At 42.6% G+C, this 27,628-nt stretch overlaps 1 protein-coding gene across 1 annotated transcript in view; it reads right to left on the reverse strand.

Annotated features, from left to right (window-relative positions):
• sim2 (SIM bHLH transcription factor 2) overlaps window positions 1–8,752 on the reverse strand; it is a 29,983-nt gene extending 21,231 nt beyond the window's left edge. The window contains 2 exon segments of the mRNA XM_075486805.1: window positions 6,112–6,194; window positions 8,578–8,752. Coding sequence (XP_075342920.1) covers window positions 6,112–6,194; window positions 8,578–8,752 — 258 coding nt within the window.
• Between the last annotated feature and the right edge of the window lie 18,876 nt (window positions 8,753–27,628).

A 27,628-nucleotide genomic window follows, 5' to 3' on the forward strand; every position in this document is an offset into this window, starting at 1 on the left:
ATTTAATCGCCTTTACTCTCTTTTTTTTTTTTTTTTATGGAAAATGAATCTTTATCATATCTGCTAATGCTGACAGGACTAGGGAGCTTTGGGAAAAGGACTTGGGGGTGAAACTTATTGCAGAGGCATGGTCAGATGCTTTCATATCTGCAAAGAAGGTATTTACATGCAATAGACTCCGGGAGAGTCGATATAGAATTTACAGTCTGCAACGCACCCCTCACTTTCTACACAAAATAGATCTCCAAATCTCCCCCCTCTGTATAAAGTGTAAAACAGAAGCTGGAACTTACTACCACTGTATCTGGCAGTGCCCATTAATATTGAAATATTTGGGGAAATGTTGCTAAAGAGCTTAGCTCTATATTTCACAAAACAGTAACATTAGATGCAGTATTCTTTCTTCTAAGCATACGAGGCAGCTCTGTTTAATGTGTAAACTCCTGCTCTGTTCTGATCCAGTGGATCCCTCCTTCAGTCACACAGTGGGACAGAGAAACCTCTAAGGTTTTTCCTATGGAACATCTTGGTGCCATTTTAAATGGTAACAATGCTTTCTATGATATATGGCAATCTTTTCTTGATCATCTTCCCAGAGAACTCGTTCAATTATTGAAGAGGCAATCACCCCTTGTCTTGACAAATAAAACAGGATTGGTAAATCCCTCTTCATGACCACATTGTAAACAACATAATCACGACCTGAATGTGTTTTCATGTAACCCATGTGCAGCATTTTTTTTTTCTTAACTTTGCAAGAGCTGTGCTGTTTGTTTGTTTGTTAATGAAAAATCGATAAAATATTATTGAAGGAAAAAAAAGTACTTGGAGCATGTGACAGTTAGAAACAATGTAAGAAAAATCCAGATTTTTACAGCTCCCTGATACTTTGCCAAGCAGCCCCACAGCATTTCTAAAGAGATGTGTCTTTTTTCTACTTTCTCTTGTCATGTTTGCTTTCATATCTGAGATCATGGATGGTATGCTTGAACCAGGGCTGGGAGGGAGAGTTTGTGTGTTTAGCCTTTAGAGGAGCCACAGAGTCCAGAATGTCAGTACAGATAGAATTAAGCTGGTTGGTGATATCCTTAATGTCCTGATTGGAGCAGTACTGCAGGGGCTTCACTAATCTGATAGATTTCAGTTTGTTCTTGTAAATGAAGAATCTTCCTCACACACCAGAGTAAGTCATGGAGTTCCCCAGGGTTCTGTGCTTGGACCGATTCTTTTCACTTTATACATGCTTCCATTAGGTAACATTATTAGACAGCATGGCATAAATTTCCATTGCTATGCTGATGATACTCAGCTGTACTTATCTATAAAACCAGATGAACCCAATAGGTTGGTCAGACTACAAGCATGTCTTAAAGACATAAAGACCTGGATGACTCAGAACTGTCTGCTGCTAAATTCAGACAAAACTGAAGTCGTTATCTTTGGACCTGAGCGTTTCAGGGAGAAATTGTCTAGCTATATAGTTACTCTAGATGGTATTTCCTTGGCTTCTAGTTCTACAGTGAGGAACCTTGGAGTTATTTTTGACCAGAATTTATCATTTGACTCGCATATAAAACAGGTTTCTAGGACTGCCTTCTTTCACCTTCGTAATATTGTTAAAATCAGGAACATCTTGTCTCAGAGTGATGCAGAAAAACTGCTCCATGCATTTGTTACTTCAGGATTGGACTACTGTAATTCTTTATTATTGGGCTGTCCCACATATTCTCTGAAAAGCCTCCAGCTGATCAAAATGCTGCAGCCAGAGTTTTGATGAGAACTAACAGGAGAGATCATATTTCTCCAGTTTTAGCTTCTCTTCATTGGCTCCCTGTTAAATTCAGAATAGAATTTAAGATTCTTCTCCTTACATATAAAGCTCTTAATGACCGAGCTCCATCATATCTTAAAGATCTCATTGTAAGATATTTTCCTAACAGAGCACTTCGTTCCCAAACTGCAGGTTTACTTGAGGTTCCCAGAGTTTCTAAAAGTAGAATGGGAGGCAGAGCCTTCAGTTATCAGGCCCCTCTCTTGTGGAATAAGCTGCCAGTAAATGTCCGGGAAGCAGACACCCTTTCCACTTTTAAGACCAGGCTTAAAACTTTCCTTTTTTATAAAGCTTATAGTTAGGGATGGCTCAGGTGATCCTGAAACATCCCATAGTTAAGCTGCTATAGGCCTAGACTGCTGGGGGGCCTCATCTGTCACACCTTTCCTCACTTTACTCTCTTTATGTATATGTGATATTATTGTGGTCATTAACTCGTGTTTCCCTGTTCCAACAGATATCCTTTGAATGGTGTTACAGTGCCGCCGCACCCCCCCCCCCCCCCCCCTCTCTCTCTTCTCAAACCCCAGCTGGTGGAGGCGGATGGCCACCCTTCCTGAGTCTGGTTCTGCCAGAGGTTTCTTCCTGTTAAAAGGGAGTCGTTTCTCTCCACAGTCGCCTCAGGCACGCTCAGGACGGGAGATTGGACCAAAAAACAAAAAGTTTTCAGTGTAATCTGTTGGTTTTCTTAGCTAGGAAATTGTTTTTGAATTGGCTCTATATGAACGAATTGGATTATTTTATGAATAATTATGATTACAATGAATTGAATTCCAATTGGCTTGAATTGGACTTTATTATCTAAGTGCCTTGAGATGACATTTGTTGTATTTGGTGCTATATAAATAAAAATGAATTGAATTAAAACTTGGGTGGGTTTCCTACTCAAACATGGCGTACGCTCAAACCCAAATGCCCTCCTACGCACAAAAATATCCAGATGTATAATCTGAATCTGTGCGTACGAATGAATCCAAGCACATTTCCTTTGTACATCCCAATCAACGTGGAATTGAGCGCATATGTCGGAGCACCCGACTTCACAGAAAGAGAGATGTCGGTGCTACTTTCTGAAGTGGAGACCCGCAAAAATGTGTTCTTTGGCACGCTGTCCTCCCATAAGCAGCAAACGTAAGAGGAGTGGGTGGGAGAGCCTGAGGCTGTCAAAGCTGTGGCTCTGAGAAGCCTCATAAGCAGAGGTGAAGAATTACATTTGCTCACAGAGACGATCAGGGGCTTGTTAGAAAGATCTTAAGCTGAAGTTTAACCAGCAGGAAAATAACTTTAACCACCGACTATGATGCTGTGAGGACGGGATGGAAACTGGGGGCGCACATACTCAATGCACGGGGAATAATATTAGGACAATTACACAAATAAAGTTACTAACCAAGAAGCCACCCATCACACACGGTGCCACCTTGTAGTCTGTATTTACGCATCACACATGATCTCTACATCGATCGAATGAAAATGTTTCCTGTTAACGTACAAATTCATCATGTGATTGCGCTTTTATAGCAATGTGTGTGTGCAGTCGATAGCTCCGAAATTTAGCTTTAATGTTGGGAATTTGATATACGTAGCTGAGATGCAGATAATTCTGTCCCACACGGCTGGCATGGCTCGGCTCGGCTCAGGGTTGACTGGCACAGTCCCAATCGGTTGGCCAGCTCCCTCTGGAATGCCCCGGTTGGAACCCCAGTGTGCACATCACCTGTGTGCACAGGCAGCGCATGGCTCCTCGCTGTGTTGCGCTCCAACGCCGGCCGCAGCTCTGCGCACAGTTCCAGGAGGATTTCCCTCAAAACGGCTAATGAGTCGCCATCATGTGCCAGCAAATCCTCTCTGTCTCTGAACACACGCTCTCTTCAAATTGCACCATTTGCAAAGTCTTGCAATACCACTAAAGCAGCCATTGTTTTTAATGGTATACATTGCACCACTTTGCGCTGCTTTTATATCCACTCCTGTAACTGCAGACACATGGGTGTGTTAATTGTTCATGTATCTCAGATGTGCACATCACTGTCTGAGGACAAATTGTTTTCACATTTATTTATTATAAGTTTCCCAACATCATCTCTAAGTGTCGCCAAAGAATCAACAGCTGTAGAAAAGTGCGTACGCCAGCCCTGAAGCCGGCGAGGCACCACGCATTTCCAGTCATTTCGCTCTTGATCAGTGGTTGCGTTAACCGAATATTTCCGTCATTAACTGTTTTTAAAACGGTGACGGAAAAAAAATAGGGGGCATCTGTCATTTTGACAGATTGCAATTCACCCCCCTGACCACTTGGTGGCGATGAGCATATTAATTGGCTCTTGTGGAGGAAGAATAGTAAAAAATGTCATGGCAGTTGAGTGTCAGCAGTTTCTTTAAAAAGCCCAATAACGATAAAGATGTAACAAGACGGACAGATGAAGGACAAATTCAGCCCTTGGCCTCGGCTGAGCGAGCAGCAGCAAAGAGGTTGGGCGGGTTAGGCCTCAGTGGGAGCAGGAGTTGTCCTGGCTGAGGAGGGAGGATGGGAAAATGTTCTGCCACATATGTAAAAAAGAAAATATGAGCAACGGATTTGTCCGAGGATGCACGGACATGCAGAAATCAGCATTAACTGACCACAAAAGTAGGCTCAGCCACCTTGATACTTCGAGGGTGCTCAACCAGATTGAGGCTATGATTAAACATGTGGAGAAATCACAGGTTGCCTGCAACGAGGCATTAAAAACACAACTTAAGGTTGAAAACAGTCTGCCGGCTGTCCAAACCTTAACAGTGCACACACACACCCACCATGTGACAGTCAGTCGGATGGAGGAGGCCTTAGCCAAGACCATAACCAGTGATATTGATGACCACATCGACAACAGCAGATATGTTGGAATAATAGTTGATGAAACCACTAATATCACGGTGGAGAAAATGCTAATCGCATACATGACACTTCAACGGAAAGGCTAGCCTGAAACTGCGTTTATCGGCAATTACGCAATTCCCTCTGGCACTGCTGACTGCATCGCAGCAAAAATAAAAGATGTGGGGTTGTTATGGCTCGGGCTGTTGGACGTGGAAGTGACGGAGCCAATGTGACGGTGGGTCAAAAGGCCGGAGTTGTACAGCAGCGCACGGGACAGTGATGCCTTAATAACAGTCACCACTCTTAATAACATACACACATGTAACAAGGGTTAATTTGGCTTGTTTATAATTCCACAAAATGATTGTTTTTAACCTGACATTTACAAGACTAGTCAGGTGGAACTTTTCTTTTCTGTTTCTGTACATTCTTTTATGGGGGATCAACATTCGCTACAAAGACAAGGGCTGTGTTCGAAACCGCCTACTTCTCCTACTATTCCTACTAGTCATACTTTTTTTAAGTTCCCGGATGTACACTAGATGCATACTAGATTCGCCGAAATGTTGAGTATTCATCATGAGGTTACTTGTCACACTCAAACTACTCAAGATACAACGTAACGTGACGTTGCCCATCGCCATTTGAACGGTCAAATTCCGTTAACGGGACGAGAGCAGTCAAAACTGCGGCTAGCTTTAGTAGCGCCGAATTCGTGGGAACAAAATTGTAAATGGCTGGTATTTTGTCAGATTTTCAACACCTTGGGGGTCTAAACGACTACTTTCTCGCCTGAAAATGTTTCAAATGTTGCTAAAGTTATATTTACAGAGTTTATAGCTTAAGCGAAATCAGCTTTTCAGGCCGGCTGATTTCGGCTCGGGCAGGAGTGGAGTGCACTGTGTGTAAACGCTCTGCATACTGTCTGATAGATGAGAATGCCGTTTTCAAGTATGTAGTAGGCGGTTTCGAACACAGCCACAGTCCCGCCTAAACACTTCCTATTTTTTCTGATGTTCGGTGAGGAAAGGTGAGCTCCCATTTTGTCCTTTATATTTAGCATTTTGTTTCGTCAGGTATGTTCCATGCGTTACATATTCCCGGTTTAGAGACCAGGAAAGACATGAATGAGTTCACCGAAATTTGTTGCTTTAGGTCAACTTTAGGCCCCTTAGTGACGCCTCGGATGATGTACCTCTATCTACAGTCGCCCCTAGTGTGACTAGAGCCCCCTCTGTCTGAATGGCGTGGTACTGAAGTGTCTGGTTTGGACACTGCAGTTGCAACAGCTGATCCATCCCTCGCTGGGTCCCTTTCCAGTGAGTGGGATGATGGTCGCACGGCCTCATGGGTCATCAAGTCATCCCAGTCAATAGAGTTACTACAATAGAAGTGTAAGAGCATAATATAGAGTACTGACTTGTAAAAGTTGGGAACCTAAGTCTTTTGCCATACTGTCCAGAGGGTTGAACCTGGCTGACTGGCCCCATCCATCCCCGAGACCTATGGAGGGGAGACAGAAAAAACAAGACAGTTAATTAGTGAATCAATGACCACCCAGAAATATAGGCTAAGAATTTAAATTAAAATTCTCACTCCAAAGAATTTAGATGGGGGTACAGTAAGGATTTCTTTCCATCCATTATATTCCACTTTTTTGAGTTTGGGTTATGGGGTCAACAGGTCAAGATGAGCAGGCAGTCACAGGTGGGCAGGCACCTGGGAGGGCTGGTGGGCTTTTATCAGGGCAAGAGAGGCGGCAAAGGCCCATTGTTCTTTGTTCGTTTGCTTGGTTGGAGCAATAAACCTAAAGAAACTTCATGTTTTGCCTGGACAATGGACTCATTTATCCTGCGTAAATTCACTCCCTATGTGTCTCAGTGGCCGTTTGATTTAATTTAGTTTATTATGGTTTTGAAATTTTTTTTAGTTTTACACAAGAGGACGAATAGCCATTACAGGAAGTTCTACCCTTAAATGACATTAGTAAGCCTAAAATTGGACATATACCTGTATAAAACTCAGAGCCTATTTAAGAATCCAAATCTCAGAAAAAGCTGAGGCAATCGATAAGAACGTTCTTCCTTTCTCTGAAGCAGACAGAAATAAATCAGCTGGTTGGACAGACTGATCTGTGAGAGCAAAGCAGAAGGGATGTGCAGCACCGATTAGATGCTTCCAAGTCTATATAAATCTTATTTATGTCACCAATAGTCTTCTTAATAAGGTTCATAGCCTCATTTTATTTTTTCAAGCTATCCGTAAAATTTCATCAGTAAATTTGAATTCATGACTTTTCTTTTTGTGGTTGTATCCTGTGAACTGTTAAAATCTGCTCTGTGAACAATAAAATACTGTAAATCTGTAAATACTGTAAAGGGTTTTTCTAAGAGGTTGTTTTTCTCCTTTCCTATATATATATATACACGTGCCTTTTTGTTACTGAAAGGGAGAAACTGTTGAGCACTTGTTTAAAAGAATGTTTTTGCATTTCATTGCTTTTAGTTTCCATTTACAAAGAAACACAGCCAAGCATTCTGGGTAAGAATATTCCATTTATTATATATTTATAATAATAATAAAATTTCCACCATCTCCTACTTTCTACTGATATTTTTGTTATCTATTTGATTTTTATCCAAGAAAATATTATATCCACAAACCAGTTGGGTAAAAAAAAAAAAATCGCCTAATTTCACAGTAACTTTAAAAATTATATTTTCTAAAATATAAAAAAGTCAATAATAATTATTCAAACAATTTATTTTTAATAAATCAGATAATGAAATTAATATGTGAGCACTGTGTAACAGAACTGTAGGACTGTGTTTATGCTTCTGAGCCAATTCTCCTGTCAAACGGAATGAAAACAGCCATTAATCACTTTTAAAGTCATTTGTAGATTATTTAGTTAATTCATGTTGATGTTATTTCAAATGAATTAAAGGCCTTCAGACACTTCTGTCTCCGGGCGTAGCTGCTACATCATTTGGTAAATCCGTGGAAAGTTCCATTTGAATTCAGTTGAGTTTTCTTGGTGAAGCACCAAGTCCCCCTCGGTCGGCTGCGTGTCCGACAGAGACGCGCTTCGGTCGGCTTTGCTGCGTTCACCGGGGGTCCGGCCATGAGAAGGCGGCCCACTCATGCACACTGACGGCCGGCAGCAGTAATAATAACACATGATGGAGCAGTTTGTTTTTATTCATGAATTACTGCTTTTTGCTTGATAATTTGGGCCTTTTTAGGCTCCAGGCCCCTGTCCGGCTGGTGGAATAAACACCAGAATCTACCGCACTACTTCTGCCTGTTGCTGCATCTGTGGCCTTTTTAAAAGAAAATCTTTCTTCTATTTTTTTTTATTTATTTATTTTTTTTATTAACGTTTTCAAAAACAAAGTGCTACAATAACTTTGGTAAAACTTTCTAAAAAGACTCCAGTTGTGAACGCGTGCACTTTAGAAAGTTTTCATACATTTAATAGTCTTTTTAGATTTTAGCTTGATGAGTAAACTCTCCTGAGACACTTCTCATTTTCCAATATAGTAAATTAATAATTGATTTGAGTCAATCGGCTACAATAAATCCGTTCTTATCATTTACAGTCACTGAGTATCAGGAGATTCACCCCACAGTTTGTATTTGGTCTGTTCTTTTTGTCAAAGAGACACACACGTTATAAATATAGGCTACACATTATAAATATATAATATATATATATATTGTGGGCGCGCTTTTAATTTCCGTCGCTGCAGCATTGGTTGAAACTGAAATGTACAGTTCTATAATAACTCCATCTGTTAAGTATTCCAGCTGTTGGACTGGCTCACACAGACCGGCTCTCCCTGCGCCTGAGGCCGCTGCGGGCCTGCCGGCCGCGGGGACCTACCGTGGGGGAAGAGCGCCCTCAGCCTGATGTAGCTGCTGCTCAGCCGGATGACGGAGGCCTTGTCCAGCTGGGAGGTGATGGCCGCCGGCAGAGGCAGCAGCTTGGCCAGCTCATAAAACTCTCCGTTCTCTTTCTCTCTCCGCGTCTTCGCCGCGTTCTTTGACTTTTCCTTCATCTCTGAAATAAAATGATTTGAGCCTCTCAGATGAAGAAAAAAAAAAAGCTCCTTCTGCTGCTCATTAAATGAGGAGCAGCTCTGTGAATAATGACTGAAGGTTCCTGCTGTTTGACCAACCTTTAAAATCACTGATCAGCCAGAGGTGCAGAAGCCTCCACGCGCCACGTCCCCTTCCCAATGCCTCAGATGTCCCTCAGTTTTGCGTCCATTCACGCGCACACCCAGCTTTCCTGCCCTGTTGCCCCCTTCAGGGTCTGCTACCAAACAAAAGATCCAACTGCTGGATGGACTGATCAGAGTTAGGGTGCACAGGTCTGAATGAGCTGCCTCCAGACTGCTGCCTGCCCCCCCCCCCCCCCCTGTGTGCGTGTGTGTGCGCGTGTAAGGGACTAACCCAAAGTGAAGCTAAGACGATATCCTGTATGAATATACTGGTTAGGAATGTGGAGCAGCCTTAATGTTCTGAAATGTATCGCCTTATTTTTTTCTTTCTCAGATTCATTCAGGAGGAGGGCACTAACCGGACCAACTAAATGTGACCACCACATTTTTAAAACTCTGAGTAACATTTAGTCTTCTTGATTCAAGACGGAACTGTTTGCACAATCACAGTTCAGGTGAAATTTGAAGTGTTTTTGTAACCTCGTGTTATAAAGTTATTTTATATAATATAATCATTGTGTGACTGTCACTTATAGATCCAGCTGCTTTACTACAGCAACCTTGATGCAGGCGGGGCGCAGGCTCAGTAAGTTGTAGTTACAACAATGTGAACATGAATGATAAAAAAAAAAAGCTCCAAGATGGTGGCACATGCAGTTAGCAGCCCGAAACTCAAAGCCTGCCTGAAGTCATCCCACCAGACGCGTGTGTAGAAAACTTCCTATAAGCCCCCCCGGGCTGCTCTGTGCTAACAGTAGAGAGATATAGGGAATACTTTATGTCAAAAAAGAGTGATTTATGACATGTGACCTTTAATGTACGTATGTCCGGTCAGATCAAAGGGTTAGGTACATATGTAGGTCAGCGATAACAAGTGGCTGTTGGTGGTGGTGGTTAGGGGTGTGTGTTAGGGTGTTTCAATATGTTTAAGTAATAGCAGTTAAATGCTGCTTCTCTGTGTTTTATAAATAAAAAGGTTTAGGGGTTTTAATAGGAATGGTTTAGTTTAAGCTGTCAAGATTTTAAAGTCAGAGCGGGTGGTCAGAACCTGGTTTTTCTACATTCAGCTTCAAAGTGTCGTTATTAGTGCAGTGAGATAGAATGAAAGAAAAAACACATTTCGTGTACAAAACAATTCAAAGTACGTCACGTAAAATAAAAGCTAAAAAAACAAGCAACTGTCCAGATAAACTAAAATATATCGTGCAGATTCCACACAGACATATGAGAAAAGGAATATAGTAAACAGGCTGAATTTCCAGTCTCATCCCGTAAGGTGACTTGGGGGGTGTTGGAGGTGTGATAAGAATTCAGGGGACAGTCAGTTGATAATTAACATATCAGAAAGAGACCGTGGCAGAACCCCCATACATTTCGGGCTGTGACTTTCCTGTTGGCATTGCAAGAACCTGACTAAAAGGGTGGTTCAGTGTTAGTCAGTTTCCTATGTACTTTTTTTTTCCTTCTTACTTTATCAGTTCACAACAGGTGTCAGTGGATGGTCAGACATTCGGTTTAGTTAAAGTGTGAATTAAGGGGCGGTCTTAAGTATAAAAACCAAGTACCCTACATTACTGGCTAGGGATTCCATCAACACGTGACAGAGGACCATGGATTTGGGTACGCAGACAAAAAAAAAAAAATCTTTTAAACCGTTCTTGGTGAAAATAGAATCAGGTTAGAATATAGTTCTTGTTTTTCTGTAGGAAAAACGATTGGAGCTCAGAGCCAAAGACTGACACCCCTCGATTTCGATGATATATTCAACCCGATCAGCAGTAAGTATTCAATCTTTCAATCTTAATATATATTTATTTATTTATATAATATATATATATACACACACACACATACACATGTATAATTTTATTCATCGTAACTTCTAATTACCATCTCCAGAAACAGATGATGAGGATTTAGAGGATTTTGTATTCACACAGAGCGACTTTGGTAAGTTTTTTTTTTTTCTTTTTTTTTTTTTTTTCACAATTTCACTATCCTCTAACCTGCACAATAATTAATTAATTAAAAAATACTACCTGTGTGGTTACTTACAGATCTATTAACGGCCGCTGAACACCAGGATACCAAACGGAATGGATCAGTTTTTAACGGCTACTTGAATGGCATTGAACCGGCACCAGTTACCACCAGCCGCTTATCGTTGAGAGGAAGAACCAGATGGAGAGCTGCATTTTCACAAGAGCCTAAAGCTGTAATCGTACACCGTGAAGCTACGGAACCACCTGGACTTCACACGCCGCCTAGCTATTCCTTTTCCCCGCGAACGGAGCAGAGGGTAGAACCTGCAATTTTCGACATCACTCCAAGGAGAATCGATTTTGGGGAGCTGACTGAAAATACACCACGTAGAGCCGCTGTTTTGAACGAGCTACACGGGCTATGCACCCCGGCCGGGGGAGCGGGTCCAGCGGGCCAGGTTCTTGAGGTGGCGGTGGATGGTGATGAAGGGGCAGAGTCAATTGAACTCCAACCCGTTGTACAGGGTGAGTTGAAAAAAAAAAAAACTAAAAACGTTTCATTCTTTTCATTTTTATTTTCTCTCAGTGGATAAGTTTACATCTGTGTTTACATTTAAATGTAAAACCGGGCTTCCTACGCGTGTGTGTACTACGTCACTACGTGAGTGACGTATTAGGGGTAGGTATAACCGAGGGATGTTAGGTCTGTCACTTGGATGAGTACATGACTATGGAGCGGCAGCAGTCTGTAAAATCGTGCTGAGTATTGTAATAACGCAGCATGTTCATTACCACCGTGATGCTTTAAATCAAACGTTATATGGTAACATCTAAGTATATATCACATAGTGTACAATGAAGCATTTTTAATTTTATTTCTTTATTTCTTTTTCTTCTTTTTTTTTTTTTTTACACTGGTACAAATTCTGTTTCATACTATTTCACAGAATCTACAGCAACGGTGAGGACCGCGAGGGCGGTGGTTTCAAAACAGGGCCATCGCAGATTACGCTCAAGAGCCCTACTCATTAATGGGTTAATCGAAGGTATAATCTCTTTTTGTTTCTACTTACAACATAATGCACAGAACCTGGAACATATTAAAGATATGCAGGTTTTTTTTTTTTTTTTTTTTTTTTTCTTATTTATTTATTTTTTATATTTTTATACCCCTTCACAGAAGCGATGCTATGTATCGATCGCATACAACCACAGATCCGACGTTCACGGCTGAAAAGAAAACATGCTGCTGCCATACAACGGAGTAAATTAACGACTCTCAATTTTCTGGGGACTTCCCTGGTTCTTATCCGCAAGATGAACCGTAATTTGTAAGGTATTACAAAAAAAAAAAGTTAAATATCTGTATCGTTTTTTAGTTTGTTTGCTTGTTTTTCGTTTTTTTTTTTTTTCTGATCTCCTGTTATCCGCTGAACCATTCTTAACTCTGAGTAAACATGGATAATAGGGTAATCCGTACAGCCCTAGATGAATTATTAAGAGCTGTTGAGGCCTTGAAGGATATACCCATACCGATTCATCCTTCAGATTACTTTAGAGAACTTAACTATGCACTCCGTAATATAAATCGGGTTAGGGGTGCGTGTGAGGAGGATGATGATGATGATGATGATGATGAGGTAGGTCAAGATAATCAGACAGCTTTCTTACATGAATTAGAACAAGCAGTCCTCAATTTAAACAGACTTTTGTCATCCTTCCGTGATGCTGTATCAGAATCACGGACGGATGCAGCGGTGACCTCGAATATGTCTCCAGAATCCCTCAGTGAAGCTGTATCAGAAGAAGAAACTGCTTCTTCTGATACATCTTTACCGAGAGATGCTCTGATAACCTCATCAGCCTCAAACCTGTCTCCAGATAGTGTCTCGATAAATCATATTTCTTCGACCTCGTCAGATGAATCAGAACAGAATCCACAACACCGAGGAGGGAATTTGAATCAGGAGATTGTAACCAGCGCTGATCCAATTCAGAGAGATAACCCACAGCCAATTCTACGCGAACGCTTCAATACTACTGAAATAAGACGCCCTCTCACGATACCGCGACCATCCCAGGGTAGTGTGCCTGATATCGCTGCGTTCACCACAGCAGTCATGAGTGTTCTCGTTGAAATGGCTGAAACAGCACGGTCACTGGTCAGATGTAATGATATCGTCCAGTTGGAGTTAGTCGGGGATAATATCTCTCAACACATAACTGTTACGGTCACTGATGAAGCTAACGTAATTCTGGACGCCTTTCTAGATTTTTTAGATGAGTTAACTCAGTCTAATGCAGAGATAACTTCAGACACTAACATGGAGTTAATTCTACAACTGGTGACGAGTCCTTCAGGCGGTGCTAAACGGAAGGCATCAAAAACCTTAGAATGCGAACTGATTCGTAAGAAAAGGCGCCACCTGTACATTGCACACAATTCTGACAATCAACTCTGCTTCGCTGTCAGTCTCGCTCACCTGACTAACCCGAGCTTTACTGACAGTCAAGCCTTAGAACAAGGGAGGGTTTGGCAGCAGGCTGTAGGTCTTACTGATCAGACCGCTGTGACCTTGAGTGATGTTGGAAAATTTGAAAATGTCCTAAATAGGAAAATAGTGGTGTTTCACAAAACCTCAAGGGATCAGGCTCTGTGTAAGTTTCAGACAGATTTCAGTGATCGTACGAGACCTCTTTTTCTACTGCTGCTAAAAAACCATTACTATGGGATAAAAAATCTGAAAGGTTTTACAGGATCGAATTACATCTGTCACCACTGCTACACAGGGTTCAATAAACCCCATACACATTACTGCTCTGGTTACTGCTCTACATGCTGTGATCCATCTTGTACACTCCAACAATACTGTCCAATAGTCTGTGGGGATTGTAACAGAACCTGCCGCAACTCGCAGTGCTTGGTCCGACACAAAAAACCTCGGGAGAGACCCCGGGTTGGAATGCTTGTGAGTGATTGTGACCTGATTAAACTGTGTGCAACATGTAAGAGATTTTATTATGTTGCGATGAGTAAGGAGAAGACTCTGCATGTTTGTCAAGGCTTAAAATGCTCGATCTGTGGTGAGAAGCTAGCTTACGGTTCTGCAGGTGTTTTTGGTGATCATCAGTGTTACATTCAACCCCGTGTTGCTGATGAACAGCTTGATGAGAAACTGATCTTTTATGATTTTGAATCATTAGTTGGTCAGAACGACGTACACGTCCCCTTTCTGGTCTGTGCTAAAACGCTAAAAGGTGAGCTGTATACTGCCTACGGTTTAGACTGTGTACGTCAATTTCTCCTCCATTTCAGGAGACCGCGATACAAGGGTTATACGTTTATAGCGCACAACGCTCGTGGATATGATGGCTATCTTATCCTCAGCGTTATGGTGCAATTAGGGATTAAGCCGTCTCTTATCACGCAGGGGAGTAAGGTTCTCTGTTTTACAGACCGTGATTTCGGCTTGAAATTCATCGACAGTTTGTCTTTCCTGTCTATGAAACTGAGTACGATGCCTAAAGCGTTAGGTTTCACTGATCACTGCAAAGGTTACTTCCCCCACAGATTCTCTTCAGTGCTGAATTTGAATTATGTGGGGCCTTACCCTTCACCTCGCTACTACTCTGTAGAACTCATGAGTCCCTGTGAGCAGGAGGATTTTTACAGGTGGTATGGTGAAGTGAGTAAGGGTACATTCAACTTTGAAAAAGAAGTTCTTCACTATTGTAAGAATGACGTTGAAATTCTTTTAAAAGGGTGTGTTAAATTCAGGGAGCAGTTTTTTAACGAGACGCGCGTGGATCCCCTCAAGTGTATCACAATAGCATCGGCATGCATGCGGGTGTTCGTCAGTAACTTTCTCAAGCCTCAAACCCTGGCTATACCATCACCCTTTGATTACAGAACTCAGTGTAAAACTTTCTCACGCGCATCGATCCAGTGGATCGAGTGGGAAGCATATACCAGGGGCATAAACATCGAACACGCGTTAAACAGTGGGGAGAGGAAGATAGGATCCTATTGTGTGGACGGGTATGCAGAAAACGTCAGCGGTGTGGGTGAGATTTTTGAGTTTCACGGCTGTTTCTTTCATGGCTGTCCCGTGTGCTATCTGCCTCAGGATACTTGTCAGATAAGGGGGTTACCTTTTGAGCTGTTCTATACAGCAACCCGTGATAGAGAAGCGGCGCTTCGGTCAGTGTACGGTCATCGTGTACATGTCATGTGGGAGCATGAATGGACTGATATGAAGAAAACCAACCTGGGGGTGATTGAATTTCTCAAGAAATATAACGCCCCCGAACCACTCTCCCCCCGACAGGCTCTGTACGGCGGTCGAACCTGTGCACTCAGACTGAGATACACTGCAGGGGTAGGTGAAACTGTGCACTATGCAGACTTTACATCTCTGTACCCCTATGTGAACTGCAGCTTTCCCTACCCCCTTGGTCATCCCAGGATTATCTGTAAAGATTTTGGTGACCCTGACAGCTACTTTGGTTTCATTAGAGCTGTCGTTTACCCCCCGCGTGGTCTGTTTTTCCCTGTTTTACCTTACAGGACATCTCACGGTAAACTTGTGTTCACTCTCTGCCGTTCATGCGCAGAAATGAATAACCAGACAGATGCATGCAGTCACAGTGATGAGGAGAGGGCACTAACAGGTGTGTGGGTGAGTGTGGAGTTTAGCAAGGCATTAAAGCTGGGTTACCGTCTTGCTAAAATCACAGAGGTGTGGCATTTTGACAGAACCAGTAGCACGATCTTTGTTGATTACATACACACGTTTCTCAAGGGTAAGCAGGAGGCTTCCGGTTACCCGGCTGATGCAGTTGATGAGGAGAGCAAGTTGAAATACATCAGAAATTACAAACTCCATCAGGGCATCCAGCTGGATCCCGACAAAATAGAGGTAAACCCCGCTAAAAGACAGGTTGCTAAATTGTGTTTGAACAGTTTCTGGGGGAAATTCGCCCAGAGGAGTGACCTGCCCCAGACAACCATCATCAGTGACCCGAATGAATTCTTTAACTTCATGTTCTCGGGTAAATATAAGGTAACCTACTTCCACTTCCTGAATCTGGATATGTGCATGTTGCAATGGGTCTACAAAAAGCGGTCAATTACCCCTCCGAGTAAAGTGAACAATGTATTCATTGCTGCGTTCACCACCGCTTATGCACGGTTAAAACTGTACACCTGTCTAGAACTCATGCAGGACAAAATTCTCTACATAGACACAGACAGTCTGATCTATGTGGTGAAGGATGGTGAGACTCCTCTAAAGCTGGGGAACTATCTGGGTGACTTGACTGATGAGTTGGGAGGTGATACAATCCAAGAGTTTGTTGCAGCTGGACCCAAGAGTTACGCCTACCAGACTAAAAACAAGAAAAAGGTTTCGATGCGTGTTAAAGGTATCACTCAGACGCATGAATGCTGCGAGAAGGTCAACTTTGACAGCGTCAAAGAGTTGGTGGAGGGTTACCTGGGTGGTTCCAGAGATGAAGTGATTGAGACTCCTCAACGCACCATCAGGAGGGATAAAAAGGTGTTTCAGTTAAAAAATGCGACATTCCTCAAAAAGTTCAGGGTGGTGTATGACAAAAGGCGTCTCTTTCCGGACGGAACAACTCTCCCTTTCGGTTATTAAGAATGGTTCAGAGGTGAAATAGGAAATTGTAAATAAAAAAAAAAAACAAACAAAAAAAAACAAACAAACTAAAAAATGTCACAGCTCTCGGTTAAAGAGGTTGATTTTGATCCCAGACTAAAGACACCCTTTTCATGTCTGGTTGTGGGACCGAGCGGGTGTGGGAAGTCTTACTTTGTAAAAAATGTTTTACTGAATTGTAACCTTGTAATGGATGTTGTACCTGACAATATTGTATGGATTTATACGTCTTTCCAACCTTTGTATGCTGAACTGCAGCGGATTATTAAAAAGATCAAATTTGTGGATGGATTGCCTCACTCCTTTGAAGATGAAAACCTGTTTCCTCCTGATCTAAAGCACTTGGTTATTCTGGATGATGTTATTTTTCAGGCGTCGGACCATCCTGAAGTGGTGAAAATTTTCATACAGTACAGACATCATAGAAACATGAGTGTTATGATGTTGACTCAGAATGTGTTTCATCAAGGAAAGTACAGTCGCACCATCAGTCTAAACAGTAATTATCTTGTGTTGTTTAAGAATCCCAGAGATAGATTGCAGGTGAATATACTAGCTCGTCAAATCTTCCCTTCGCAGAAGGCTCTCTTCCTGGAAAGTTTTGAAGATGCCACCAGAGATCCGCACGGGTACTTAATTGTTGATCTCACTCACTCATGTCCAGAACAATACAGACTGAGAACAGGTGTGCTTCCAGGTCAGTGGCCGGTTGTCTACATCCCAAAGCAAAGTAATTCATCATCATGTCCGCGCGTATAAGAAGGAATGCTCCTTTACTCAGAGCTCTGTACCACGCCACACCTCAGAAACGTAAAGACATTCTTACTCATTGTTCACCAGATTTTCTTCGTGCTTTGTGTGAAATTGCTCTAAATATTTTAAAGGGTAACATTAAACTGTCACCTGCTCAATATCGGAAATTGAAAAAGCAAAAGAAAGTTATCAGACTGCTGGCTGATAAGAGAAGCGGTTTAAAACGTAAACAGCTGGCTCTCAAAAACCAAAGAGGAGGTTTTATTCTACCGATTCTAGCAGCTCTCGCACCCTTAATTGGAGATCTAGTCGGTGGAATCATCAGAAGATAAAAAAAAAAAATAAAAAAAATCATGTCTCTCAGAACTGCACAAAAAATGTTTCTCGTTTCACCCCATCAGTTCAGACATTTGACTCAACCAGAGACTTCCATCAGACAGACGGCTGAGGAGGAATTGGATGGTAAAATGAGAGCTATACTTGATGAGTCAGGAATGAGCTCTTATGAAAAAATTAAGAAATATGACGCTCTATTACAAAGATATCTCACCCTAATCAAACAAGGTGAGATAGAGGAACCTCGAGTGACTGTGAGTCTACAGCGTAAAAGCCTTAATGATCCAATACCTGAATCAGATTCCACTGAGACGGATCGTGTTCACGAGTCCGATCAGATAGAATTGGATGCAACTGCGAATGATGTGCTAAAAATCCTTCCTAAACGTGATCGTCGAAATGGGGAATACATTCTGAGAAAATTATCAGAGAGAAACGGCTGGACCTCCAGAGGAGAATTTGTTTATCAGGGGCACGCTGTGAGAGGATCTCATTTGATTGATTTACTTAAAAATCTTATGCTCCCTTTTAAGAGGAAAAACCAAACCCTGCAACCGACGGGGTGGGTGAGTTTTCTTAATACCCTGAATGAACTGAACATACCCATATCCTCTGTGAACAACCCACAAGCCCGTGATCAGTACCAACGCCTCAAAATGGGACCGAGTGGTTTGGAGAAAAACCCTTCTGTAAAACCTAAAAAGACAATAACCCTCTCCCCGCATTTTTCAAGATCAGTACAGGGTGAGCGAGATGAGGCTGCAAATGGACAAAGTTCACGTAAAAGGACAAAACCTATCCCTTGGAGTACCTTCTAACCTTAAACCTCTGTAAGAAATGAATAAAAAAGACATATTTATTTGTTTTCAATAAAAACTTTTATTGATCACAGTTTTTCAGAGTGTACAGTCTTCTTTTTTTTTTTTTTGAAAAAAAAAATCGGATGGAATGATCACTTTCATGCATTCACAATTTGTAACAGTCTTTGAACATCTGTAGAGAGCAGGCTCTGTGGTGAAAAGATTTACCACTTTGGTTTCTGATACATCTCTGATATTTTTTCACAAAGTTAGATACCATCGCATCATTTTTAAGAACATCCTCATCGTAGGAAGTTAACACTTCCTGCATAGATAACCCACAGGCTCGTCGGCAGAGGTAGTAAATACAGTGCTGACCGCATACTATGGACAGGGTGTTCTGAAGTTGGCGGTTATGGTACAATATTTTCCGGGACCGATCGTTCAGAAATGACACAGTGTCTGACGGGTAGTGAGCAAAATCTGGCGGTAATCCATAAGAATCAAAAAAGGTGGCTTGACCATTCTCCTCCAAAGTCAGAGCTAACCAGTGTTCTCCGGGCATGTGAGAAGGATGCGTGTTCACGATAAAGTAGGCTGGTTTTGTAAACGTTTGTGTGAGTAAGGGGAGCTGGTCACAGGCCCACACGCCGCAGAACAGGTCACCCAGTAGGTGATGCATCAGGGTATCGATCTCGTAGTTATTCATGCTCACTCTTTTTTAATAATAGTCCACCAGCACCTGTCTTCTTGAGTTAATCTCCAAAATGGAATCGTAACACGCGTAAACAATCAGAGTAGTGGTATGAGGAAGAGGGATTCTAAACCTCATTTCCAATCTTAAATTCCCGTTGGAAACAGGTGACAGCGCCTCTGTATCTTCGGCAGGGTTGAGATTGAATACAAACAGCGTGTAGCCATCGTTAAACTCGTCACGACTGATACTCAGAGGGAGGTCTTTTAAATGACGACCGGTAGCTGTGAACATGTTGTAAAATTCTCTGACTGAAATGCCATGGTTGAACTGTGGCTGGAATGCCTTGGCGGGGACTTGTTTACCATCTTGGCAGAGGGCTAGATATTCTACATCCATATGCTTAAAATTAAAAGGTGAGAGGTCACGTCTCCCCGTGAATGCCTCGTGATGCACCATGCTTAAAACTATATATTTAGGCATCGTCCCCAAAAAGAGATTCTCCTGATTACATATCCTCGAGTTTTCAGGAATGGAGTATGTTTTCACATTCACACGTGACAAAGGGTAGAGTGCATTTCCTCTCATTAAGGCTGATGTATGACCTAGACGAACCGCTGGGGAGACTGCAACTTTTTTGATAAAAAGAGAGGCCCCTAATATCTGCAATCGGAAAGTTGAATCTCTGGCACCCATGAGGTAAAAGGCTTCACTAGCCCTTGTTAGTTTAATTCTCATATCCACAGAGTTAAGCAGGAGTCTCTCACAGAAAAAGACATCCCCATGGAGAGGCCCCATTAGATGTACTTCTCTGGAATTAGCTGTAGAGGCCGCTCTCCGGTTTAATCCTCTGTTTGGGCCGTTATTGGTCACTATCGAATCTGAAGATCCAGCCGTATCTTTATAGTAAAGACCTGCGCTGAACTGACTCTTTAATGTATCTTCAGAAAAGTTGAGTAAAGTCTCAATCATGGCTCTATAAGGATGTGTGGCACTGGATTGTGAAATTAATCTATCCCCCAGAGTAACATCACATTGACTGAAAAGTGTATTGAGAGGATAATTGATGAGACCCACTGCAGCATCGTTCGCCAAGTTAGTTCCATCTGCATTGGTAATCTTAACACGGAGATGTAACAAGGTGTCATTCAGATCAAGATATTTTTCACCATCTCCAGGTATAAAAAACTCAATCGGTCCGTTCTCAGTAATGGCGGAAATTGGCATAATTTCTGTGTAGACCTTATCCTCGATAGATAGCTGGGTCATGGGTACTGAAAACAAGTCCAGTTCTGCCAGGGTACATTCAGGGGATTTGTGATGCAAAAGAGCCATGTTTTTATTCTCACCCTCGGCTCTTTCTTTTTATGATTCAGTGAAATATATCTCTCCTCCGTGTTGACTTCCTACCCCTAGGTCTGTTTTTTCCAACTGATTTCTTCTTTTTAGCCGCCTTCTGTATTTGTACTCTCCTCACACGTTCACCCGGTGGCCGCTTCCTAGGTCTTCGTGACATAACCATTACCCCCGACCCCTCCTGACCACCCGTGTCTGTAGAACCCGATATTTTCCTCATGGCTTTACCTATGACATCTGACGCAATATTTGTAGCCGCTGTTTTCAGATGCGGCTTAGCTATAGCGAAACCTCTTTTAACTAAGGGCGCAACAAAGCGAAATAATTTTGAAAAAATAGACCCTATCCCCCGACCGTACATTACAGGTGCTCCGTAAAAGCCTGGCAAAGTTCCTCCGACTTGATTCTCATAATAGTTCACAAAACGGTGCGGGTCATCCCGCATGTTCATTTTAACCATGCTGCTGTGTCTCGTTATCGTTTTGTTTTTGTTTTGTTTTTTCTGATACAGGTATCACCTCTGGCTTAACGTTTGCTTGATGTCTTACTCTCTCTGTGATATCCGACTGAATGACCGTCATTTCATAACGTGCTGCGTTTTCACCGGTCGAAAATGTAATCTCACAATGGTTTTCCCGTAAGTAAAATTTACCGGAACATTTTGATCTGTTTTGATCTCGATCTGAATGTTTTCAATGTGTCTCTTTGCTACAGGTAGATAGTTGACTGGGTTAAAAGTATGCGTGATTATATCACCAAACTTCCCCTCTACTCTAACTGTTCGTAAGAGAGGTGCGTATGCATCACCAACAATTTGGGGGGCAACCACATCGCTGTAACAATAAAGCTGGTAGAAACCTGATTTTAAATCCATCGGGTGAGGTGCCACCCTTGTATCAAACATGATCCATTTACCTTGCTCTACACCTAACATGTAGCACATTGGTGGATAAAAACGCAGATTATACTGGCCACCGGCCTGATACATAAGTCTATTTTCAACCGTATCTAGTTGGAGATAGATGTCAGAATCTATTTTTCTAAGGTGACCCTCAATCTCTGCCCTGAGTTGATACAAATCTTTAAAGTGCCCACATCCTATATTCTGACGGTGGACCTTTTCCGCACCCGTCTTTCTCCACTCGAAATAAGCCTGACCCCTCGGAACATTGTGCCATGTGTGTGGATAAGAAATCTCTGTTAAGGCAACCTGCCACGAACCCTGTAAGTCGATGTGTTGGGCTAAGTCGACACGGAAGCTTGAGCTAGAATTATTCTTAAAAACGTTGAGACTGGCGTTAGACGGCAGGGTGATATAAAACCCTTCGTCCTCTACCGCTCGGTTCATGGTGTAAAGTCAATGGTGAGGGCGGTGGTGAAGTCATCTCTTATATACCGCAAAGGTCGCCGGCTCTAACCCAGCTGTTGAATTTCTCGGGCCAGTTTTTCCAACGGACAAAGACCTGTTTTACACCTCTGACGGTGCGTCGTTTTAACACCTCCTCCACTTGGTACATCTTGTCTTTACTCAGTTGGACTTTCTGGAGCTCCTCCGCATAAAAGGAGCCCTCAATAGGCTCTCCATCGAAATCTTTGAGTTTGTATACACGAGGAGATCGGGCAATCTGGTCACTCACTGTAAACACCTCATCTGTATAACTCTGTTCATATTTTTTGTCAAACACACCTCGCAGTTTAGATATTCTTACACTATCCCCTGTTTTAAATCTCATCTTCGAGTCTGGGCGCCGCTGACCTGAAGTACTTCCGTACAGGTTTTTAAACAGTTGAAGGGTATTTTCTAGTCACCTGCATTGGTAACATTCTGATGCTTGAATGATAACTATGGTTGTAACTTTTCACAAGATCCTGCAGGACATCCAGGTATCGACGGGTGTTGTTAGCAGTAAAAAATCTCCACATCCTCGATTTTAAAGTCCGGTTAAACCTCTCAATCACTGATGCTTTTACTTCACTAGGTGTGGCGAAATGTTTAATGTTATGGTGCTCTAATAAAGCTTTAAATTTCTTGTTAAAAAATTCTTTACCAGCATCTGTTTGAAGTTTTTTAGGTGTCTTACTTTCTCTAAAAACAGATTCGAAACCCCTCACCACCTCTGCAGCGGTTTTTCTCTTGAGTACGAACGTATGCCTTTTTTGAAAATACATCAATAACTGTTAATAGGTAATTATAACCATCGTTATGTTCCGCCAGGGCCTGCATGTCGCAGAGATCTGCCTGAAATTGCTTTAAAGGGCTAGTGACAAAAACTCTATTTCTCGGAAAATGTATTCTCGCGGGTTTATGGAGAGTATACGTGTCTTGCTTTGATAAAAACTCTTCAACTTTTTCACGCGTAACTTTCTCACCATTTTCATACTGTACGGTTTTACGTAACCTCTCTACTCCTCCAAAACTACCAGGGCAGCCGGGATCGTAGTAAACCTTTTTCATTAATCTCTCTTCATTCATCTTGTCTTATGCAGGTTCACAGATGTACTGATGAAAAACATAAAACGTGACTATATTTCAACGTTATCTTTTTATTACACACACGCACACAAGTTAAATGGTATAACAACATCACACATGATTACATCACTAGTCTAAACATTTATAAAATGAGTCAGTGAAAAAATAAAAAAGAAGAAGTTATAGCCCTCCCCTTCAACCCTCCCAAAACTTTGTCATGGTTTGAAGCTGCTGCATTTTCTCTGCATCCTCTCCAATCAACTGCTCGTACATGTCTTGTATAGGAGTATAGATTTGTTTCATCAGTGTCAGTTCGTACAAGTAAGCTTCTGCCACAGCCCTGACTCTCCCGTCGTCTTCACGAATCCTGCGCGCAGTCAGAAGATGTTGGATAGAAGCAACGAATCGTTGATTATAAAGTTCCCGCATCAGTCTATAGTAGTTGGCATGGAAGAAATCATCCTCCACCACATCCTTACACTGATGTTGTCGTAAACTGGGATGGTCCACACTGCACCCGTAGCAACACTCCACCATGAATTTTTTGATGGTTTCATTCAAGAGATGCAACACAGCAATTTTTACAACTTTGATGAATCCTGCGTGCACCCACCCGTCAAATTCATCCTCACCCTCTCCTCCTCCATCCACGTCCTCCGCTCCACCGTCATCCTGAGTGCCTGCCGATGCACCCTGGCCTGATGGAAGTTGGGAGTCCTCCTGCTCGTCAGACTCAACTTCCTCTGGTGTTATGGCCATGGTGTTGATGCTTGATCCTACCCGGTAGACCGTTAAGACGCAGTCATCAGGTGCCGTGGGGGAGAACTCAATCTCGAGAGAAGAGGAGGAGGAGGAAAAGTTTTCGGGTGAAGGCGACGGTGAAGGAGGGTGATACGGTTCCATACTGTATCTACCAATGTCTGGTGATCCAGACTGCGGTGATGCTGACGGGTTCCCAGGCTGCACCAAGATCGTCGGAGAAGTCTCCAGTGAACGGTAATCAGGGATCCCCCCTGACATTGTCTTCTGCGCTTCAGTTCTCATCCTGTTCCTTGTCTCGATTGCTGGGTAAGAGCGTGTGATGGAGTGTCTCTTTTATAAACCTGAAGGAATGGGTGTGGTTAATGTTTGGGGGGTGGAGGATGATGAGGTAACACCTCATTGGAGGCGTGTCTATAGAGCCAGAGTCTTCTTGACTGCCAGAATTTCAACCCAATTCTGACAGCTCCGGAAGAGCAAGGAAATCCGATCCGCTATTTCTTTCATCTTGTCCACCCATGCAGCTCGAGGTATTGCTAGCACCCTCCTAAACACACCACAGTCTGAGTTAAAACACTCAAGAACAAAAAGATCAGCGTCTACCTTCTCATTAGGTTTCCGGTAGCTTGCACGAAAGAACCAGCGACCAGTGACGGCTGTTCTCGATTGCCATACCGCATTGAAAGCCATCCTTCTTTGGGCTAGCTCGATGTCATTTAGAGGTGTCATCAATCTCGGGCGTTTAGCTTCAGAAGCACCGTTGATTTCTCCAGGGTCTTCCTTCACTGTTGACGCATTCTCAGATGGATCCAAACCTCCAGGAGAACGGGGGGTTGCTAGCTTCAACACCCCCCAGTCGTTGGAGGTTAGCGTGCCCACACTGGTCAGGGGTCCCAGCGTCTCATCATCCGCATCGAGCTGATACAGACAGAGGTCGCCTGTTTCATACTTGAACACATACCCCCATTTTCCTTGCATTCCATAGGACTCCAACGACCATTCTTGATGTAGAGATTCAGGCGGGGGTTGCTGTGTCCTGCACAGGAACACCATACTTCTTTTGGGAGCATTTGGTATCAGCGGAGGATCTTGATATATCGTTACCGGTGTCTCACAAATGAGAGAGCGCCGAGTAAATAACCGCTCCGACGCTTGCGAAGATTTCTCTTCTTCTTCTTCTTTAACCGCTCGGCTCCTTGTCCTGCTCATTGTGAATCAGCTATCTTTCACAGCGCTGTCGCTCTCTACACGTGGACCCGTCAGGGTTTTTATCCATTACCAAAACCCCACCCTCCTGTCATCTCATTGGTTCTTAAAGCCAGGGGGCAATCTACATATAACTATGTTTTTCTTTTTTTTTTTTCTTTCATTCTATCTCACTGCACTAATAACGACGCTTTTAAGCCGAATGTAGAAAAACCAGGTTCTGACCACCCGCTCTGACTTTAAAATCTTGACAGCTTAAACTAAACCATTCCTATTAAAACCCCCTAAACCTTTTTATTTATAAAACACAGAGAAGCAGCATTTAACTGCTACTACTCAAACATATTGAAACACCCTAACACACACCCCTAACCACCACCACCAACAGCCACTTGTTATCGCTGACCTACATATGTACCTAACCCTTTGATCTGACCGGACATACGTACATTAAAGGTCACACGTCATTTATTGCCTCTCATAAATGACGTTTTATTACCGTCCTCATAACTCATACTTTATTACCCCCCATAAATCTTTTTGTGACTAAAAGTGACACCCTAACACACACACACACCCCTAACCACCACCAACAGCCACTTGTTATCGCTGACCTACATATGTACCTAACCCTTTGATGTGACAGGACATACAGAGGTCAAAAGGTCACATGTCATAAATCACTCTTTTTTGACATAAAGTATTCCCTATATCTCTCTAACAGTGCAATAGTACGCATTCATTCATTCGTTCATTGGTCTTAAAGTATTGGTGAAATAAAGACTTATTCAGAGGCTGTGTTGTCTCTGCCCTGTTCTCTCTGTTATATGGATATACGGTTATCTCCAGTGATCTAAATATCTTCTGAAGGACACCGACTTTCACCAAACTGTTATCGGTGAGTAGATGAAGGTATTTATGCCAGAAATAAGGTCCAGGTTTAAAAAAACAACTTCTCCTTTAAAGATCTAATGTACAAAGGTAGTTAAAGTGTATCACACAGAATTAAAGTGAAAGTTGGGTAATACACAGTAGTGTCCCCTTCACTGATAAACTCCAGCTTTCAGAATGCCATGGTGGCAGGCATCTGATATTATTGATCAATTTAAATGTACAGAACTGGGATGAACACCTTTTTTTTTTTTTTTTAATCTATTCTCCTCGCTACAAGTATAAATACTAATGTATTAATTATGGGTGGGGAATTGAACTTTAACCTTTTATTTTGACAGATCACCATCCAGATTAAAACCACTGTTTAAATCAGTCCATTATTAAAGCTAATGTGGCCATTCTGGGTTCTCAGACCCAACAACAGTCTTCCTTTAGTTCCATCTGACTGCCAACGACCCGTTTACCTTCATAAAGAAGGGCTATTATGATATCTGAGCCATGTCTCATTTATCTGGAGTATCTAAGGCCTGGAAGATTTAACACACTCCTGTATCAGATGATAACTTTGCTGAATTTGTTTCTTCAGAAATAAAAGCTCTTTGATCAAGAATTCTGACTCTCTCTAACCCTCAGGATCTCTCCATGAAGCTGCCAACACAGACAGACAGATTATATCCAACTCATCCGGCATGAAGAAACTTCTTGACTTAGATTAATAATATTCTGGGTTTGCTCAGATAATATCTCAAGTTTGGTCCTTTGAGAGGAAACTGTTTTTGAATTGGCTCTATATGAATGAATTGGGGGCTGCACGGTGGTGTGGTGGTTAGCACCGTCGCCTCACAGTAAGAAGGTTCCAGGTTCAACACCCAGCTGGGGCCTTTCTGTGTGGAGTTTGCATGTTCTCCCCGTGTATGCGTGGGTTCTCTCCGGGTACTCCGGCTTCCTCCCACTGTCCAAAAATCATGCATGTTAGGTTGATTGGCATCTCTAAATTGTCCTTAAGAGTGACTGTGAGTGTGTATGGTTGTTTGTCCCGTTTGTCTCTATGTGGCCCTGCGATGGACTGGCGGCCTGTCCAGGGTGTACCCCGCCTCTCGCCCATTGACCGCTGGGATAGGCTCCAGCCCGCCCGCGACCCGACCGCCGGATTCAGCGGTATAGATAATGGATGGATGGATGGATGAATGAATTGGACTAATTTTGAATTTAATTAATTGGCTTGAATTGGACTGTTATTGAAATGCCTTGTTGCGATTTGGTGCTATATAAATAAATTGAATTGAATTGAATTGTATAGAGCTACCTTCTGTGAATCATCAATCCAACCTTGAGCTCCAACGCCTTCAGGCTCGATCTGAAACCCTGAAGTCTGCCACAGCCCTGCAGAGTGGGAGGTGTTCGGACCCCTGAGAGTTCTCACCAAGTTTTTGAAAAGATTCCCAAACCTGTTTGGTCCCATGACCACGGCTTCCTCCCCACATCGCTGAGTCGTGCTTTTTGAAGGTCAGCATTAAGATGCAGCAGTGCAGATGTTCAGAGGTTCCAGGAGCAGCTCAGAGTGTACAGGGCGGTATGTACAGTCGTATGTGTGCATTCATACAAACCGTGAATATATCTGATGAACAGCAACACTGGACAGTGAAGGCTGAAGGCCTCAGAGCAGAGAGCTCCCCTCAAAGCCGAGTCTATCTACGGAGTGATGGTTTCCATCAATCATATTTGGCTGGATGGTTAAGAAAACATTTTTCTGTCATATGACCAACATAGAACACAC

This window comes from Odontesthes bonariensis, chromosome 16, assembly GCF_027942865.1.
Source record: "Odontesthes bonariensis isolate fOdoBon6 chromosome 16, fOdoBon6.hap1, whole genome shotgun sequence".
NCBI lineage: Eukaryota > Metazoa > Chordata > Actinopteri > Atheriniformes > Atherinopsidae > Odontesthes > Odontesthes bonariensis.